The sequence below is a fragment of the Camelina sativa genome, chromosome 14, assembly GCF_030686135.1.
Source record: "Camelina sativa cultivar CO46 ecotype springtype chromosome 14, ASM3068613v1".
In the NCBI taxonomy this organism is placed as follows: Eukaryota; Viridiplantae; Streptophyta; class Magnoliopsida; order Brassicales; family Brassicaceae; genus Camelina; species Camelina sativa.
The window spans coordinates 7,491,922-7,503,644 of record NC_141893.1 but is presented as its reverse complement, the minus strand read 5'-3'; the positions used below and the strand labels follow the sequence as shown (position 1 = coordinate 7,503,644).

The 11,723-nt window shown below is 35.5% G+C and overlaps 3 protein-coding genes across 4 annotated transcripts; 1 reads left to right on the top strand and 2 right to left on the bottom strand.

Moving 5' to 3' along the window:
• Nucleotides 1-4,140: 4,140 nt before the first annotated feature.
• On the bottom strand, nt 4,141-4,956 carry LOC109128797 (uncharacterized). The gene is made up of 2 exons (XM_019235802.2): nt 4,685-4,956; nt 4,141-4,456 (listed from the first exon to the last, which is right to left on the bottom strand). The coding sequence occupies exons 1-2, from the start codon at nt 4,713-4,715 to the stop codon at nt 4,254-4,256; spliced, it is 234 nt and encodes a 77-aa protein (XP_019091347.1). The 5' UTR covers nt 4,716-4,956; the 3' UTR covers nt 4,141-4,253.
• Nucleotides 4,957-5,034: 78 nt separating this feature from the next.
• On the top strand, nt 5,035-7,241 carry LOC104740445 (protein IQ-DOMAIN 7-like). 2 transcript variants are annotated; one of them, XM_010461043.3, is made up of 5 exons: nt 5,035-5,378; nt 5,468-5,725; nt 5,996-6,190; nt 6,280-6,393; nt 6,471-7,241. In XM_010461043.3, the coding sequence occupies exons 1-5, from the start codon at nt 5,316-5,318 to the stop codon at nt 6,966-6,968; spliced, it is 1,128 nt and encodes a 375-aa protein (XP_010459345.2). In that variant the 5' UTR covers nt 5,035-5,315; the 3' UTR covers nt 6,969-7,241. The 2 variants fall into 2 exon arrangements, with proteins under 2 accessions (XP_010459345.2, XP_010459344.2); XM_010461042.3 differs by having other exon boundaries at nt 5,129-5,378; nt 5,465-5,725.
• A 56-nt stretch (nt 7,242-7,297) lies between these two features.
• Nucleotides 7,298-10,911, bottom strand: LOC147927923 (developmentally-regulated G protein 1-like). Its single transcript, XM_087484463.1, has 12 exons — nt 10,773-10,911; nt 10,215-10,316; nt 9,854-9,921; nt 9,474-9,550; nt 9,160-9,340; nt 8,951-9,007; nt 8,779-8,853; nt 8,505-8,624; nt 8,179-8,349; nt 7,935-8,048; nt 7,669-7,839; nt 7,298-7,542 (listed from the first exon to the last, which is right to left on the bottom strand). The coding sequence occupies exons 2-12, from the start codon at nt 10,282-10,284 to the stop codon at nt 7,447-7,449; spliced, it is 1,200 nt and encodes a 399-aa protein (XP_087340589.1). The 5' UTR covers nt 10,285-10,316; nt 10,773-10,911; the 3' UTR covers nt 7,298-7,446.
• Nucleotides 10,912-11,723: the final 812 nt, after the last annotated feature.

Below are 11,723 nucleotides of genomic sequence, written 5' to 3'. Positions count from 1 at the left end.
TAAACACTAAATCCACTCAAGTTTATATAGGTTCAAAGATTTATTTAATTTAATAAATTCATATAATAAATGCCGACAACTCTTTATTATTGGTATTTCCAACTAGTTTAAAAAAAAAAGTCTTTGTATTTATTAGGTACACATTTTTAAAAAAAGATTAGTAGTATTTTACTATTCCCCTCCCTTGTCTAAAGAAAAAAAAGTGTTGCTTTAAAAGTATTTTAGCCCCATTGGGAGATGACGTGTCAGTAACCTCCTTTTCTTTTACGAAGCGAGATCGCGGCGAGGTTAATTACACTCAGTGGATTGAACCGATCCGCACCGTTTCCGTGTCTTTTAAAACTGATCCATGGATGATGTTTCGTTCGTTTATTGGTCACATGTGTTTATTATAGAGACACACTCTGCGTATTACAACACTCTCTATAAAATCAATAGATATCATTGTCTACTTTTTTATGTTTTTTCTTCTGGTCCCAACTTATACGTTTGAACATGTAATTATAATGAAAGTTATGATGATAGATGGTGACATGACATTGCCTGGTGTGACATCCAGTATATGGACAAATTGAATGTATAAGCACAGCAGGCTTACAAAAAGAGTGCAACATGCCAAATCAAAGTCGGATGAGGATCAGTGGCGGATCTAGCAAATCTTTTGAGGGGATGCAAAAAAAATCTAAAAGTGTTCTTGTGGGGATTTGAATCCTTGAACTCAAAGGGTACGTGGTGCATCATTGACCACCAGACTACTTACATCACTAATAAATACATATAAACTAAGTTTTTTATATTTTATCTGGTGCACTTGCACCCCCTCTAATGAACGTGGGTCCGCCTCTGATGAGGATTAATTAAAGCATGGCTTGAAAGTGAACGGTCAATTAATATTAAGTAAAACTTAGGTAGGAAGGATACTCACATGCATGGGATCTCACCACCATGATTCCATGGGAGCTTTATCGAGTCTATCGCCCCATCAATATGATTTGAACTTCCTTTTCCCGTGCACTACATTTGACCTACTTTTTCCAGTAGTATATCCCTTGCTTAAACAATTTAGCTATTGAAAAAAATTCTATTAAAAAAAAATACATTAATTTTTAGAAATCAGAAGACCATAAATTAAAACTCAAAGGGTACGTGGTGCATCATTGACCACCAGACTACTTACATCACTAATAAATACATATAAACTAAGTTTTTTATATTTTATCTGGTGCACTTGCACCCCCTCTAATGAACGTGGGTCCGCCTCTGATGAGGATTAATTAAAGCATGGCTTGAAAGTGAACGGTCAATTAATATTAAGTAAAACTTAGGTAGGAAGGATACTCACATGCATGGGATCTCACCACCATGATTCCATGGGAGCTTTATCGAGTCTATCGCCCCATCAATATGATTTGAACTTCCTTTTCCCGTGCACTACATTTGACCTACTTTTTCCAGTAGTATATCCCTTGCTTAAACAATTTAGCTATTGAAAAAAATTCTATTAAAAAAAAATACATTAATTTTTAGAAATCAGAAGACCATAAATTAAACTATAACTAGTACTACTAGTTAATTTTCGTTTATGAATTCATTCCAAATATCCATTATTGATCTCCAACAGCATCACAATATTTGTCTAAATAACATGGAGATTATTAAAGAAAGAAACAAAAATATCAAAGGTTATACTAGCTACTGATTAAGCTATAGATTAAACATGAAACATGGAAAACAGTGTAATTATAGATGAGGAGGTTGACAAAAAAAAAAGTATATATATATATAGATGAGGAGGTATTAATAATATATAGTGCCCCTTTACAAAGCCGAGATATTTTTATTTTGTTTCGAACAGATAAGATAAGATACACACACATGACTCAGAGAGTTGAGACAAAACCGTTGTAATTAAGGAGAACTAATTGCTAGTATTTCATTTTCACCTAAACAGCTCACCTCGGGGCTTGGGGCCATTGATTTGTTTGACTTTTCCACAGAAACAATTTAGGGTCGTTGATTAAGAAATCGAACAGCCATCACATAAAACGTGAGAGAACTCGCACATAGTGGCGTCCCATGACTATATATTATCCATTTAAGGCATTTTTTGTTTCAATATGCAGTTGTATATATTTTTAAAATTGCATACGTTTATAGTAATGCATTTCAATTTCATATGGGTATGTCGCACTGTGATCATAATATGACAAAACAAAAAGGACAACCGTATTTATGAAGTTCCATGAGTTATATTAAATCATTTCATTAATATCTTTGATTGATATATAGGAGGTGCTCTTATGTCGTTTTAAATTTAAATCACTTTTCGTTTTTAATTCTTTCTACCAAACGGTTTCGTACGTCGTCAGTCGTATGCTATTTACTGTGTTACTTATTTTCCGTACATTCCTCCCACAAACGATAATAGTGGAATATGTAAGTAATTCAGTACTTGTTGAGAGTAAGTGAGTGGGGTCGGCCGCGAAAAAGTGATTTGTATATGAAAGACAAATTATACAAGTATATAAACTAATTAATCACATATATATATAAAATTATAGCTTAGTATATCATTTTATGAACTTTTACAATGCGGCACACCAGAATTCCAAATATAACTGTAAATAATTGTATAATATTTCAGAATTTACCAAACGCTAAAAATGCAAAGGATCTAATATTTGTCTGGACAGTCAAATTTGAAAAAGAATATCATTGCTTTTATCATTCAAATTTGCAAGGAAAAAAAAAAAGCAAATGGACCAATTTTCGCTTAGAAGTAAAATACGATAATGGTGACAATTGTTGACTTTGTATAGATGTTTTTTTTTAGCATGACTTTTTGTATAGATGGTTTTGTGATGGGAATGTTCAAATATCCAAAAGAAAAAAAAAACACATGCACAAAGCACAAAATACACCACATTGACGTGACAAGAGCATTGAGACAAAACTAAGAGACATAGAACAAAAAATGATGTGCTTGGTTTTTGGTATTTAGCCAATCTTAAAGTCAGTGTGTCACTCTCTTCTCTTTTCCTTTCCAATACCAAAGTTTAAAACGATTGGACGTAGTGTTGTCTTAAAATATTATACGGTGTGCTCGCTTTTGTGTGTGTTTCTTTTCTTTTTCGCTGTGTCTTTTTTAAGTTTGAATTATTATCACACCAGTTGAACTGAAATCGTAAAACGCACACGGTTATCTTAATAGGATTTTAAAGATATATTTTGAAGTTTGCTTTTGTGTGTCTCGAATATATATATTTTTTTTCATTTGGTTTCAAAGGATTTTAATATCTTAACTTTCATTAACTCCAAAATAATGATGTCAAGATGATGACAACATATGAAGAACTATAAAATCCATATGGTTTAAACAAGCACCGATTCTGTTGGAAGAAAAAAGTAGTGGTGACAAGATGATGACAACATACGGAGAATCAATAAATCTAAGTGGTTCAAACTTCAAAGAAACACGGATTCCGTTTTACAAAACAAGTCGTTGGGAGTAGTTTTGAAAATATGCAGAATGGTCGACTTGTATATATATATAACCCACAAAATGACTACTCCATTAACAAACAGGGCATTTTACATTTCGGCCCACGAATTTCTTATTGATGAGGTCTCTCTAGCTGCCTGATGAGTAACTTAATTCAGTACCTTGGGATCATGACTGACTTCATTTTTTGGTTCTTCTTAACATTTATTGGGAAATAGTGAAGTCATTCAAGAATCAGGACAACAAAATGAAATATTAACTCCCTCCTCGACCCTTGGAGAAACTGATCTTTCATGGAAAAAAGTTGTTCAAATTAGGAATGGACTGATTATAGTATCCAATAAAAGACGAACCTTACTTCATATCCAAATGGAGAATAGAGAATGTGAAATCAAAAGCTTCAGAAGACATTAACCTGTTTGGTTCTCTATTAACCTTTTCATACAGTTTTCACTATGAATCTCAAACCTTAGCTTGTTATTCCTTAATTAGCTGCGCAATGGAATCCTGATTCATCCTGGTATGTAACCAACCATTGCAGAGCCTGATCAGACTTGAAGATGGTTAAACTCAAACTTGGGGTAGATCTCATCTGGTGCAAAGTCTCCATTCTCAAAGATGATATATGGTTTAGTCAATAATCAAAAAGCTCGTGTTTTATTTTTTATTATTAAGCAAAGGGGGGTGGTTACATTTTCTTACACAGATGTATAGGAAACATTACAAGAAAGAGGGAGATACTAATCTCTCATCACTTGTCTGAACTTTTCGTAGGAGTAACTGCGTCAACAATGGCTTCAACCTCTTCCTTCATCCGGCCGAGAACACCAGGCCCCTTAACATCATCCACTCTCGTCTTCTCATCAATGTCTTCACTTCTTCCATGAGTCTCCTTCCCATGAAACATCGATTCTTTCTCTTCTTTCCTGCTTCCAGTCACATTTGTCTTCTCCTCTGGGAAAGAAAATCAAAACCCAGAAACAGAAACGATCAAATGAGATTCCCAAATTAACCATCTTTAATAGAAACCTCAATAACCCAAAAGCTCGTTGATTCAAATTACACATAGAAAAAACCCTAAATATGGGAAATAAGTCAAATCCATAAAACGACGAAACATAAATTTGTGAAATTGATTTACATATATATATATATATATATTCATGAAAGAGTCGGTGTTACCAGTAAGAGAGCTCTGTTTCGGATCCGCCATGGATTTTCTCTTCCAGGTTCTGTCTTTGATCCTGTTCTGTTATCGAGTTTCCTGAAATGGAGATGAAGGTGTTGCCGTTGGGGTCAGAGACGAAACAATGTGTTCTAATATGAACCGTCCGATCAAAATTGTAGATGAACGTCTAGATAAAACCGACACGTCACAGTCGGTTGTTGTGAAAACCCGACCCGCCCCGACACGAATGGGTTTTTGGTATACAGAAACTAACGGGGTTAAATTTGAGAAACAATAAACGTAAAGGGACTTTAAGAGAAAATATTAGGAACAAATATTAAAGTTTTACCGTTATTTTTAAGAAATTGCTTTCGTACCCCAAAATTTTCAAAATTCAAACGTTCTTTCTCTCTCTTTTTGTTTTATTTAATTTGAACAGAACGTTCTCTCTCTCTTCTTCTTCTTTTTAACACTGCAAACTTTTTGTCAACATCAATCCCAATCACACACCCAATTCCAAGAAAACAATCTTTCCTCTTTTTTTCCCACATTGCAGTCCTAAAAGCTTTGAATTTGTGAATCAATAGCTTCTGAAGTTCTGATTTTTCTGTAGAATTCACAAACCAAGGTCTAGATTTTGAGAAGATGGGTGGATCAGGAAATTGGATTAGATCACTAATTTCTCATAGAAAACACGTAGATGATCAGGTATTCTACCAAAAGCCTCCATCTTTGTTGTTTCTTCTTACTATATACCAAACATTTTTTTTTATAATCTGTACTAAATTGTGAAGCAGGATAAGTTAAGCGAGAAGAGCAGCAAGAAGAAATGGAAGCTCTGGGGGCTTTCATCGGAGAGCTTCACATCTTCTTCTTTCAAGAGCCGAGCAAGCTATGGTGCTTCTTCGTTAGGCTCCGAGCCACCTTCTTTCTCGGCTGACGAGGCTTTCACTACGGCCATGGCTGCTCTCATTCGAGCTCCTCCTAAGGATTTCTTGGTTGTTAAGCGTGAGTGGGCTTCAACAAGAATTCAAGCTGCTTTTCGTGCTTTCCTGGTTTGTAACCTTCTTGACTACTCTGTAGTTTAGCCATTCCTAATATTATTGTGATTTATCTTTTTGAATTAAAAGAGTCTGCACTACAATCAATTACAATTGCTTACAAAGTTATTATATATTGCTTTGGTGGTGGTGTCTTTTTGCTTCTATAAAGTTTTAAACTTCAATGATCTTTTGCGTAAGAAACTTAATCTTGGTATACTTGTTCATTATGTTGTCTGTGATACTAGCATCTAAAGCTTCTCTGCGTTTGTTTTCTTTTTTCAGGCAAGACAGGCGTTTAGAGCTCTGAAGGCTGTAGTGAGAATTCAGGCAATATTTCGTGGCAGACAAGTTAGGAAACAGGCAGCTGTTACACTAAGGTGTATGCAAGCTCTTGTTCGTGTCCAGTCGCGTGTAAGAGCTCATCGTAGAGCGCCTTCAGACTTAGTTGAGCTAAAAGATCCTGTAAAGCAGACCGAGGTAAATATAAATCAAAAACTTGCAGGACTTTTGAGTATGCTTATTGAACATTATTTTTAAGTATGTGAATCTGGTTGATGTTTTTATAGAAGGGTTGGTGTAGTAGCCCTAAAAGTGTAAAGGAAGTGAAAACAAAGTTACAGATGAGGCAAGAAGGAGCTATCAAGAGGGAGAGAGCTATGGTTTATGCTCTCACACATCAGGTTGGTCAATGTATTTTCAGAACATAAATTTAGTGTTTTGCTGATTGTAATAATGTCTGATGAGTTTGTTTTGGCAGTCGAGGGCGTGTCCAAGTCCAAGCGGAAGAGTGCTTACACATCATGGTTCGCGCAAGAGCAGTCCTGGTTGGAACTGGCATGAAGATGTAGGGACGTTTTCAAGGAAAAGTAGTGAGAGCAGTGTAGTATCTGAATATGAGACTGTAAAAGTCAGGAAGAACAATCTAACTTCAACTAGAGTTCTTGCTAGACCTCCACTTCTTCTTCCTCCGGTTTCGTCAGGCATGAGCTATGATTCTTTATACGATGAGACATCAACGTCGTCAACATCTCAATCACCAGTTGCATTCTCTAGCAGTGTTCTTGATGGTGGGGGATACTATCGAAAGCCAAGCTACATGAGCCTGACACAATGTACTCAAGCCAAGCAGAGACAATCAGGACTATCTTGCAATGGAGATGCAAGACGCAGTGCTGGTTCAAACCAGTGTACTGATCTATACCCACCAGGGATAGTAACTGGAAGACATGTCTGGGCCAAGAGCCAGCGAAGCTAAAAGAGCGAGCAATGCTGATTCTTATCGAGTAATTTTCAACAGCCTGTTGGTTTATCTTTGTCTTGCTTCGGGAACGGTTCCTGAGAAACTTATACACGAACTATAGATACAGAAATAGCTTCTGTGTACCGTTTACATATAAGAATATTGATTGGAGTTATTTGAGCTTGTAATTTGGCGACTTAAGCCACTTCTCAATAACTTCGAATCTGAGTCGATTTTGTTCCTCCTTGTTTGTAAAATCTTTTCACTATGGATGCCTTTCACTGTTTACTTGAATATTTCAAGAATTAAAGGTGGACTTTCAAACAAAGATCAAAAACAGAATATATGGGAAAAGTATAACGGGAACTTGTTTTGAATTTTATAATGTGAGAGAAGGTACAAAGATTCAGGATTGAACATAGTAAATCTTAATCAGATGAAATCATCCACAACTATGATGGTGGAGATGGGTATATGGAGAACACTGATCAGCTTACTGCTTAAGAGGAGCTTTCTTCTCTCGGTCTGCAATTCTAGCAGGGGCGTTAGAGTGTGACTTGAACCGCCCTCTTCCTCCTTCGTCTCTCTCCTAAAGATTCCAAGATATGCAGTATACGTTAAGCTAGTCTCATCATGGAACAGAGATCAAAATTTTCTAGATTTGCGCTACTAGTCTACTTGAATAGTTGAATGGATAGATTTTCCGTTTATGTACCTTTTTCTTGACGATCTGAACAACATCTTCGTCTTCAAGATGTTGAGAAAGACCACAATTCTGAGGATTGTGCCTTGCGCTCGTGCCCCAAACGAGTGCATACTTCATATCCTTCACGAGAGTCCTGTGGACGTGGTTACAAAAGTCTTCCACTGTGCAGCCACCTCGATCCTGATGAATTACAAGTAATCAAAGATGAATATATCATAGATATGGAAGAGTTTCTAGGGTTATCTTGTAAATAAGAAAAGAAAAAATACACTTACAGATGAGAGGACAAAAGGCTCATCAAAATCTGGTTGCTGGCCTTGCGGCTTTGAGTAAACTCTCACAAGGCCCATTTCATCCCACATCCTTGCAAGTAGTCTGTCTAAGTTTAGCTGTTTCAAGGAGCAGAAGAATATCATACTCGGAATAATTATGGAAACTAGAACCGCAACAAATTGGAGTTATAGAATTTTCCATCTTTGCAGATCTAAGACTACTCTTTCGAAATGTTACAAAACTTGCCTTTAGATTGCAGCTAATAACAATGGAATGTGGCTGCCGCGATAGTCTATCCACATCATCAATTCCAACCACATCTATTTTGTTGTAGACATATACACACTTAATATATTTGCGGTTGCCTTCAATGACATCGATAAAGTCATCCACTGTGGCATTCTCACGAAATAGCACCTGCAATACTCCTCACCACAGACTACGATAAGAAAACTTTAAAAATACTCACAAATGTCTGCTAATTCTACTCATAACACTCAAACAAGACAAGACAAGCCAGGAAAACCTTGTCTGAGGCTGAACTGATAGAAGTATAAAGTTGGAACCTCTACCTCAGCATTGTGAATCTTGTATTCGTGCAGAATTTGATAACAGAGCTTCTCATCAATGTGAGTCAAGGGTGCTGTAGTGTTGAAAGAAATTCCACCAGTCTTCTTCTTTTTGAAGTATATCTGGTAAACAGAAAAAATTACATGATCACATTCCACGGGAAAAGAAACCAAGTTTCTGGATGAAGCATACCACGTAAAAGAGGAGGAGTTTTTAGACTTCAGACTATTCAATGCTACATCTATAACTTGACACTGCTAATAAGACAAGCTTTACCTGTGGAGGAGTTTTGTTTAGCCGCAAGCCCACAGCCTCAAGTTCCTTAGTCAGAATTTGCCTGTGGCCTTCACTCTAACAATTTTTGAAGAGCAGAAAAAAAAGGATTAATAAAAGAGTGCAGCAAGCCTACCAAATAGCAATTCACATGGACAGCTAAACCATAACTCACCTTTGAGGCATCAAGAACCATCAATACAAGGTCAGAAGACTTTGCAACAGCAATAACCTGAGATATAAGCAATCATAATCACAGTTCGTATCATTTTGATTATATCTTTCTGATAAGAAACTTTGGAATTAGTCGAAAAAATCTAACTTGAGCACCCTAAGAAGAATAATCAGATAACCAATAAGAAAAGAAAGAAACTAGATTTCAACCTGCCTTCCTCGCCCCTTTCCTTCCGAAGCACCTTCGATAATCCCAGGAAGATCGAGAAGCTGAATCTTTGTGTCATTGTAGTGAATAACGCCAGGGATGCATGTAAGTGTTGTAAATTCATATGAGGCTGCTTCAGAATGAGTTCCAGTTAACATAGTCAAAAGCGTGGACTTTCCGACACTGCGAAGTACAACCACTTCCATCAGTTTTCCAAACCCAAGCCAGCAATTTCTAAAGGAGCAATATAATTTAACCAAAATGGGAAATAAATGTAAATGGATGTTTGAGACTATAAGTATCTAAGACATTCAACCTCGGAAATCCTATGAGTGCAACACGTCCATGACCATACTTGGTAACTTCAAAACCTTCCCCACCTCCACTAGCACCCTGTTAAAGGAATTCGGAAGACAATTACAAACTAAAAGCAGACTCTACTTCAGGTACAAAAACAGAGGCCACGTAGCAGGTAATTCCCCAGTAGATAGCCTTAAAAATATAAGCTAAAAGGTGACAAATAAAGCAGTAACACACTGTCTATTTCAGTTGTAAACATACAGAAATAGCAAGGAAAAGTATAACGATGACCCGAGTAAGAAAGGAATCGAAATAAGCTTCAATAATCTCAATCAGCTAAAACGAAACAAGCGCATAGGCTAATGGTTTAGTCATTTATTAAAGAACTAGCATTACTTTAGGAGGCTCTAAGAGTTGTGTCCTGAGCTTTGCAATCTTTGCCTTGAGCTGACCAAGATGATACTCTGCCCATCAAACAGAACATTATCAATTAGCTGACAGTTACTCTGTTAATTTCAGCAAATGTAAGATCAGGAAAAGGAGAACATAAGCAGCAAACGAAAATGTCAAAGCTGCTATCTGAAGTATATTTATAATGTACTCTAGAGGATCGCAAATCTGTTTACTGTAATATTCCTCATCTAAATTCGTCTCCTAAGGATACATCGCAAATCTGTTTACTGTAATATTCCTCATCTAAATTCGTCTCCTAAGGATACCTATAAACTACGTGTTCTATAAGTGAAGAAAAGAGAACCTGTAGCTTTATTCTTCTGCGTCCGAGCCATCTCGGCCTCGATTTCTTTAATCCTTTCGATGATCCCCATTGTGCTTTACTTGTTTCAGCCACTATCTATCACTAGAAAGAAGAAAAGACAAAAGATTTGAGTTTCTAGACTCACTCAGAATCAGACACACGTAACGACAATCAGAGAGTTCACAGATGATCATATAACTAAAACGGAAAACTTCAGAGTGGTATCTTAAAACTAAAAGTCAGAGCTAAATTAACCCAAGAATAATAAATCGAAAGCATAAATTAGCATCGCTATCAATCAAACCAAATCAAGCCAATGAAAATATCCAAAAAAACGAATTCTTCGATAAATGGCAAAAGCTGAGCTCTTCACGTCAATTGTGTAATCGACCAAAACGTATGTATGTCGTCGAGACATCGATTCCCAACATGAATTTCTATAAAACGAGCTCGATATGCAGAATAACATGTAAAGATATGCGATTTCAAGATATATAAGTTTAGCTAAATCAAAAGCATATGCATGAACAAGTTGGGAAGATTTGATGTGCGACTCACAGTAGAAGAAGTGATGAAGGCGATCTCCGGAGAAGAGAGAGAGAGAGAGAGAGAGAGAGAGAGAGAGAGCACGCACGCACGCACGCCTGTAGAGAAGAGCAATAGGGCGCACGAAAATAATTACATGGGCCGATTTTATTGTATTCTATAGCCCAAAAGGTCTATTTTCTATTTCGATGCTTATTATCTTGTTCTCGTGAAACGCGACGTTTAATAGCGTATAAAAAACGCTGCGTTTTCTATTTTGAATGTCTTATTTTCTAAACAAAAGAAAAGAAAAGGGAATCTCTTTTTAGTTTAAAATAATAGTGATGGTAATTTGTTATCTTACTAGATTTTAATCTACAGTACACCATAAAACAATTTTTTATATAATATAATTTTAGCTTCTATTTATTTGTTATATTTAGTTAATGAGTATTTGGATTGTTAATTATTAGTATAAATAATAAAATACATAATAACTAATTTATAAGATATTATTTGATTAAGACTGTTTTTACAGAATTTAGTTAAATTACATTGATTTAATATGTCTAGTATTCTAATATTTTTAGTGTTGACCAAATAATTAAATGAGGATTTAATCCGTATTTTAACATCGAATTAATAATATTTTAAATTTATACTAATGTTAATTCAAACTCGTCAAGTCTATAACCCGTCCGGCCATATAACCTACATTATATAGTATTTTAAATTATTTCTAAGCAATGATTGTAAAATTTTAATTGATAAAGAAAAATAGCAATGAAAGGATAATATCCTATTCAAGATATCAATTTAGGAATATGATGTTAAATGAAAAGATTGTATAAGTATAAACAAAAATTGATTTAGGAAAATAGAAATTAATTTAGAAGAGCTTTTTTAGGAATCAAATTGGTTTAATATTAATTGAGTATTCGATTTAGAATTGCCATATTTTAGATATTATTTTGTGCAATTTTC

What these genes read in the sequence shown, in the direction of transcription:
- LOC109128797 (XM_019235802.2), bottom strand. Translation starts at nt 4,715, where the DNA reads ATGGCGGATCCGAAACAGAGCTCTCTTACTG. An exon ending in GAAACAGAGCTCTCTTACTG is followed by an intron (nt 4,457 to 4,684) that starts GTAACACCGACT and finishes TTTCTTTCCCAG; the next exon opens with AGGAGAAGACAAATGTGACT.
- LOC104740445 (XM_010461042.3), top strand. Translation starts at nt 5,316, where the DNA reads ATGGGTGGATCAGGAAATTGGATTAGATCACTAATTTCTCATAGAAAA. An exon ending in ATCCTGTAAAGCAGACCGAG is followed by an intron (nt 6,191 to 6,279) that starts GTAAATATAAAT and finishes ATGTTTTTATAG; the next exon opens with AAGGGTTGGTGTAGTAGCCC. An exon ending in TTTATGCTCTCACACATCAG is followed by an intron (nt 6,394 to 6,470) that starts GTTGGTCAATGT and finishes TTGTTTTGGCAG; the next exon opens with TCGAGGGCGTGTCCAAGTCC.
- LOC147927923 (XM_087484463.1), bottom strand. Translation starts at nt 10,284, where the DNA reads ATGGGGATCATCGAAAGGATTAAAGAAATCGAGGCCGAGATGGCTCGG. An exon ending in GCAGAAGAATAAAGCTACAG is followed by an intron (nt 9,922 to 10,214) that starts GTTCTCTTTTCT and finishes TTTGATGGGCAG; the next exon opens with AGTATCATCTTGGTCAGCTC. An exon ending in GAAAGGGGCGAGGAAGGCAG is followed by an intron (nt 9,008 to 9,159) that starts GTTGAAATCTAG and finishes CTTATATCTCAG; the next exon opens with GTTATTGCTGTTGCAAAGTC.